The 7,053-nt window shown below is 59.0% G+C and overlaps 1 protein-coding gene across 5 annotated transcripts in view; it reads right to left on the bottom strand.

Annotated features, from left to right (window-relative positions):
• Positions 1-2,660: 2,660 nt before the first annotated feature.
• Positions 2,661-7,053, bottom strand: part of NR5A1 (nuclear receptor subfamily 5 group A member 1) — a 28,241-nt gene continuing 23,848 nt past the window's right edge. For 4 of the 5 annotated variants that reach the window (XM_087869380.1, XM_087869381.1, XM_087869382.1 and 1 more), the window contains one exon: positions 2,661-4,397. In XM_087869380.1, the coding sequence (XP_087725506.1) occupies positions 4,150-4,397 (248 nt within the window). In that variant the 3' untranslated portion in view covers positions 2,661-4,149. The remainder of the gene's footprint in view (positions 4,398-7,053) is intronic. The other variant, XM_087869383.1, reaches the window with a different exon arrangement.

The following is a 7,053-nucleotide window of genomic DNA, read 5'->3' as shown; positions in this document are numbered from 1 at the left end:
CTGGGAGGAGGGTGGGACAAGGGAAGAGGCCACTTTGGGACTCAAGACAGCTCCAGTTTCATCAACAATGTAGGCGCAGCCAACACTTACTAGCACCTACTGTGTACCTGGCTGGTACTGGGCCCTTGACTGCCTTAGTGCGGTGGGTCCTCACCTCAGCCCCAGGACCACCGTCACCCCTTTTGTACCGAGAAAGAAACAGAGGCTCAGAGAAGGTCTCCCCAGCCGGTAACATGGGACTGGGGTGGCAGTCGCGGTGAGGGGAGTCACCCAGGCAGCCTGCTTAGACAAGGCACCAGGGTAGTTGGGACTGGGTATGACTGTATGATGGGTCATGCTGCGGGGACACCCCAACTCAGACTCTGGCTACGGGACCAGGTCCTGCCACTACTGACTCTGTGGGAAGATTCTTCTGTGAGTCTGGGTCCCTTCTGAGATAGAGCTGGTTTCAGGGCCGAGGGGAGCCTCGGTGTTAGGGCCTGGCACCAGGGTGGGCCCTGAGGTGGAAGCCAGGCGAAGGAGGGGCCCAGGGACTGCCAACACTGTCCTGCCGACCTCAGGCTGGCTCAGATGCTGCAGGGCCAGAGGACGCATGGCTGGGGAGCATCAGAGCAGCCTCCCTGGAGGAGGTGGGGCCTGGCTGCATGAGGAGCCCCGAGACCCAGCCAGGCACAAGTTGCACCCAGGTCTCCCTACAACCTTCTATGTCTCTGCCATTCTGGGCCCCACCTGGGTTGTCTGGGACGACATCTATCCAGGGGTGGTTGACCCATCATGCAAGTATAGGAGCCTGGGTACGTCATTCTGGGGATGGGGGCTGTCGAACCTTGCAAAGCCCATCATCTGTAGAATGGGGGACATCAGGCCCACCCCACAGGCTACAAGAGGGTAAATGCAGTCTTGTGTGCTGCTCCCCGGGCCCAGCACATGTCGGAATGTAGGAGCGTCGGCCGTCTTCAGAGAAGGATGTGCAGGGGACTGGGGGGGGCACAGAACCCGCTGTGTAGAGGAAGGAGGTGATGTATAAGGCTTCGAAGACCCCCGGCAGAGACCGAAGCCAGCAGGTTTGGGGGTGGGGGAGGCAGCAGTGAAGACACAGCAGGGAGTAGGGAGGAGTGGCAGGCTGGGGACCACTGCTGAGGTTCCAGAAAACAAGGCACTCGGCCTGGCTGCCTGCTGCCCCGGTGCTGGAGGAGGGCCACCGCCACACGGGGAAGCGAGGAGCCACGGGAAAGCAGGGAAGCGAGGAGGTGGCTCTGAATTGGGCAGGCACTTGGTCTCTACTGCCTGCATTTGCAGTGTCCTCTGACTCCCTCCCCTCACCTCCAGGAGGTTCCTGCCTCCCCGCCAAGTAATCATGTGGACTGGTGGGAGGGCGGGAGGAGGGGTCCAGGGGGGTGGGCACCAAGGAGTCCTTTCCAGTCTCCCCTCCTCCTGCTCTATACCCTTTCTCCCACCACCCACTCTCTTCACTCTCTAGCCCAAATGACTTCGATTAGGTCCCCAGACACTGGCCCACACTGCCCCTACCTCTTGTCTTAGCTGGCGAACCCCTGGACATCCTTCAAAACCCAGTTTGGATAACGCCTCTGCCGAGAAGACTTCCTGTCGCCCCAGGGGCCAAATAAGTCCCTTCCTCATCTTCTCCAGCTCTTACGGGTTGGCTCACACAGGATTACGAAACAGCTGGGAGCGTCTTCCTTCAAGATGGGACGCCCCCCAGAGGCAGAAACCGGACTATCTGCTTCACTTCTGAAAGGGCCAGGCGGGAAAGGGACATTTTTTCTTTGCATAAAAGCCACTACCAAGCTGTGTGCCAAGGCATACTTCTCCCTAAAGGGGGCATCTTTTTTCTAACGTGCACAGAGGTGTGAAGCGGACCGGGAGTGGCCCCAGGGGTGAACTAGTCAGGTCGGTTGGGATGATGGAGTTGGCGTGATGGCTCTGCCCCTACTTGGTGTGTGAGCTTGGACAGGACGCTCACCCCTCCGGACCTGTAATCTGGAGCTGCCCCCTACCGAAGTGGCTCTGAGGAGTAGACGGGACAACAAAATGAGACAAAGCCCGTGAAGCCTGGAAGACATCTGGAGGAGAGGCAGCTGGCCTCAGAAATCGGCCGTGCTCACTGCTGCCCCCCGCGGGGAGAGGCAAGAGAGTCAGGGAGGGGGGCAGGCCGGAGGCCGCCAGATGGACCGAGAGGAAAGGGCCAGTGCTCCGAAGTCATGAGGACCCAGGTTTGAATCTGCCCCTGCAGATCCCTGAGTGGGGCACCTGCCAAGTGCCTCTCCTGGATCATAACCCCTGCCTGACTGGGCTCCCACAGGGACAGCGATGTGAGGGACGGCACATGGTAGGTGCTCATGAAATGACTGCTCCCTTCTGCCCAAGATGGCGCTTGAGAAGCAAGGCCAGGGCGGGACTCTGGCTGAGGCCCAGGAAGACCCAAGCATCTCCCAGGCCTCCTGGGTATGGCAAGGGCCCAGGGATGACGTGGGGCCCACCGGCTCCCCAACGGTGCCTGGTGTGCCCCCACTCTGGCCCCAAGTTTTGAACCAAAGCTTATCTGACTGTCGCCTCCATCCCAATCCGAGCAGCGGCCTGCCCTAGACTACACAAACCCAAAGGTTCTGCTTTGGCCCCAGGATGTAAATAGGCAAAGGTAGCTGGAAACTAATTGCAAAATTTATTCCAGGGCTGCAGGGGCTGGGGAGATTCTTAAGGGCACTTCTCATTTTGGGGCTGTGGGTCTCTGGCCTTGGAAGGGGCACACATTTCAGTGGCAGGGGCGAGGACGGAGACAGGGCAGTGGAAGGCAGGGGGGCATGGATGCCCAGTCACCGCCAACTGGGTAGGCTCAGCACAAAGCTGCAATGGCAACGTGAAAGCAGGAAGGACAGTGGGTGCCCAGCCCGGGGACAGAGGACAGCCAAGGCCTCCCCCTAGCGCCTGGCCCTGGAGAGTGTCCTTCAAGACACAGGGCAGGAGGCCAGGGAGCTGAGACCCAGCTTGAAGGTTTGCAGCAAGGGACCCAATGGGACAGGGCCAATGAGGAAGGGGCTTATTATCCATGTCCCCCATCTGGAGACCCATACACCCTCCTCAAGTTCACCCATATTCCCACACACAGAGACTCTGAGCCCCGACAGGACACCTGCTGTTCATCAAAGGAGGGGCAAGCAACAACTCTTCTCTGGATTGAAACAATGGTCCAGCACCCCCCAGGGGTACTTGGCATGCGGGTGTTTGGAGAGAAACCGTGGGCAGTATTTGGTGCTAATCCCCAAGTCCCAGCTTCAATCCTCAAATCCGTCCACTGCCCCCCCACATACACACCTTTCAAAGAGTATCTAGATTACTAGATTAAAAAACAAATAAAACCCCCAAACCCACAAATCTCTTGACTACAGCCATTGCAGATACATACCAGCATGGGCTGGCCAACTGTGGGCGGGGCTAGAATGTTCTAGCTCCCTGGTGGGAGAGGGATAGAAACTTCTCCTCCAGTGGGAGAGGGCTAGAGAGCTGATTGTAGTGAAATTCTTTTCAGATAGCATGTCAGAGTTCTCCCCTGCACAAGTCAGATGGGGTCGAAGGGCTAGGGAGGAGGGCTTGGTCCAAACCCACCCCATAGTGTCCTCTAGGCCCCACAGTGCCCGACCAACTTCACAAACTCAGTGACCCCTAGTTTACAAAACAGAGGGCTTCCCTCCTGGTCTCTGGGAGGTGGTTCTGGAGACCCTCTCTTCTCCCCCAGTTGATGCCTGCTCAATGTCTCTCTGCTTCTGTTTCCCGGAGAGGGGAAAGGGACAACTTCTGACCCAAGGGACATGGAGGCCCACCAGGGAATCCCACAACTCCTCCCTGGACCTGTGCTTCCAGACTCCAGGACAGACAGCTGGGAGCAAGGGGAGGGGGAGGGGTGGTTAGCAGCCGCCTTCTTGGGGCCCTCTGAGCGGCAGGCAGGTGCCAGTGGGGCCACCCTACCTCAGCCAGGCCCCGTCCCCCCTCACCCACCTTCCCAAACACGGGGCTTCAGAGAGCGCAGGGGCAGGGGCTTACAGGGTGGGGCTCCTGGGTTGGCAGAATAAACTCAACCATCCGGAGGCCCTTGGGGGTGGCTGCGACCCCCAGCCCGGCCCCAGCCCAGGCTCAAGTCTGCTTGGCTTGCAGCATCTCGATGAGCAGGTTGTTGCGGGGCATCTCGTTGCCCAGGTGCTTGTGGTACAGGTACTCCTTGGCCTGCATGCTCAGCGCCCGCACCTCCACCAGGCACAGCAGAAGCTGCTGGAACTTGTCCCCACAGTGCGGGTAGTGGCACAGGGTGTAATCCAGCAGGGCAGCATTGGCCTTCTCCTGAGCGTCCTTCACCAGGCTGTGGTTATTCAGGAATTTCACATCTGCAAAAGAAGGAGCTCTGTCAGCATCCCCAGCCCATCGCATCAGCCGCGGTCACCGGCGACACCAACACCAACATCCCCTAGAAGCACCCCTGCTCTCCCCCCACCACGATCAACACAGTCCCCAGCCCCAGGGTCAACACCATCCTGGGGCGCCTGGGCGGCTCAGTCGGTTAAACGTCTGACTCTTGATCTCCGCTCAAGTCTTCATCTCAGGGTCATGAGTTCAAGCCCCATGTTGGGCTCCACGCTGGGCGTGGAACCTACTTAAAAAAACAAACAAAACAAAAAAACTGTCCCGTTGCCATCATCCCCACGATGGTCACCATCAGCACCATCAGCAGACAGACACACTGACGGCAAAGGACCCATCTCGCAGCTGCCAGGCACATACACTGGTGGCCCTAGTCCAGAGAGCGACAGGCGCTCCTTCGGTCTATCCTGTGACAGATCAAGAGCCTGCGGTACCGCAAGGAGATTCTCTCATGGGGCCACGGAGGTGCACCCCAGGGAGTCCCACGCAGGAGACACAGGCAATGGAGCAGACCTAACACAGAGCGAAGGGACTGATCTTAAAAAGCACAAAGCTAAGTGGTAAAAACAGAAAAGGAAGACCCAGAATGAGATCTACCAGGCAAAGCCGTCTACATAATAAAAAAAAAAAATGCTTGTGCAGAAGCATGCACATTATGTAAGAACAGGGACAAACGAGGAATCCAAGTTAAACGTGAAGGCGTGGCCGCCGTGGGAGGGACAAGGACAGTCAGCCCTGCATGGACTGGTGGTCACTTGTACCAGGGACAGAGGAGTGTGACCAATGCCTCCTGCACAGCCAGTGGAGGTCCAGTGAAGACACAAAAAATAAAGTGTCTTTGGAGAGAGGCTGATTGGCGTTCAAATCCCAGTCCCACCAGTTAGGAGCCATAGCCTTGTGCCCTGTGCCCTCCTGGCCTGCAAGGCCTTCTTCCTCTGTGAATGGGGCATGCCCACCTTGCAGGGCTAAGAGCTTGGGTGCCGGGGCCTCCACAGGTGCCTGGGCCCCCAGGGGCCCCCAGAGGGTCAATTTGTCACTCAAATTGCCACTGCTTGGCAGGTGTCTCTGAGCTCCTGGGCAGCGCCCCCAGCTGGTGCCCTGCCTGTCGGCTGAGGTTCAGCAGGAATCCACAGAATTGGTCCCCCACCCCCAAATCCAGCCCGGCCTGGCCTGCGACACGGCGTCCAGTGGTTCAGAAAGCGGTCATCCGTCCACTTCTCCTCTGCCCCCGTCCCCAACAGCTCTGCGGCTGCGGGGGAGTCTGGAGCCCAGCATGCGCGGCCCTTGGCCCTTCTAATCCCTCTTAACCCCCACCGCGTCAGGAGGGCTTGATGCTCCTGGCAACCCTGATCCCCAGCCGCCCCCGGTGCGCCTGCTGAGGCCTGTGTTGTCCAAAGTTGGATTTAGGGAAACCTGAGCTGGGCCCAAGGCGTATGGCAGGATCTGGCCCCAGTCCTCCACCCCCACCCCTGGCCCCCTCGCCTCCCTTCAGTAAGTGAGCCAGGGTCATTTTCTTCCTCGCCTCCCTAGGATCACCATGAGCCCATAAGGCACCTTTGTGCCAATTAGAAAGAAGTTCCCCCTTGTCCACAGACACAGTATGGCTAGGGGCATACAAACTGGATGTCAGCCCCTATTCATCCCTGGCCTAGGTGCCCTTGTGCAGTGAACAACCTGTTCAACTGTACATTGCAGACCTGCTCCTTAGCCTGGACTACTCCAGACATACTCAAAGGTCATGGGAAGGCCCCACCCTCTCCGAAGCCAGTCTCCTAGGCACAAGAGGTGTCTACTGACCCCATCCCTGTCCCAACCTCTCATCCCATAGGGTCCTGTCTACCTTCACCTCCCACCCCCACCTCTCCCCACTGCCCTCTGCCCCCCACCCCCGGCCCAGACTGGGCAATTCTTCTGACAGTGCCTTCTGACAATGCACATTAGGACTCTGGGGGTCCAGAGAAGGGTAGGGACCAGCTCAAGGCCACACAGCAGTAGGGGGGCCCGAGGAAACAGCCAGGGGTGGAGGAGGAGGGGCTGGTATGCTGCAGTAGAGGCAGGAGCGGGAGGGGGCTGGGAGGACCAGAACCTCGGCTTTACCAGGATTTACTGTTCTCCACAGCACCGCAGCACCGTACCGGGGACAATGGGGTGGAGTGCAGGGGGTGGGTGCGAACAAGGACAGCTCGGGGACAGCCCCTACTCTTAGCAGTTCTCTGGATCTCTCAGCTGTCTGCAGACTGGAGACCCCCACCGCCCCCATGCGGTGGGCTACCGGGCTGGGGGAAGGAAGCAGTCACCAGTTAAGCCCCAATGACTACAGTATAAGTGCACCCAGTTTCCCAGGAGCCCCCACCCCCGCCCCCGGCATCGTGCACTAGCTCAGTTAATCCCCACAGACAGCCAGGCAGGCAGGAAAGGACATCCCCCAGGCACAGGGACAGTGGGGCATGCCTGGGACTCCCAGTAGATGCCAGAGTCTGGATGTAAACCCAGGTCTCCTGGCTCCAAAGCCCCGTGGGTAAGCCCAGGCGGGGTCAAGCTTGGACACTGATTCCTGAGAGCAGAGCAGGAAAACTTGACGTTTCGTCCAATCCAGGTGTCCTGTCCAAGGGCCCCCATCCC

This window comes from Ursus americanus, chromosome 18 (assembly GCF_024610735.1).
Source record: "Ursus americanus isolate L20-20 chromosome 18, mUrsAme1.1.p, whole genome shotgun sequence".
NCBI lineage: Eukaryota > Metazoa > Chordata > Mammalia > Carnivora > Ursidae > Ursus > Ursus americanus.
The sequence above is the reverse complement of the archived record's forward strand: the minus strand, read 5'-3'. Positions and strand labels throughout refer to the sequence as shown.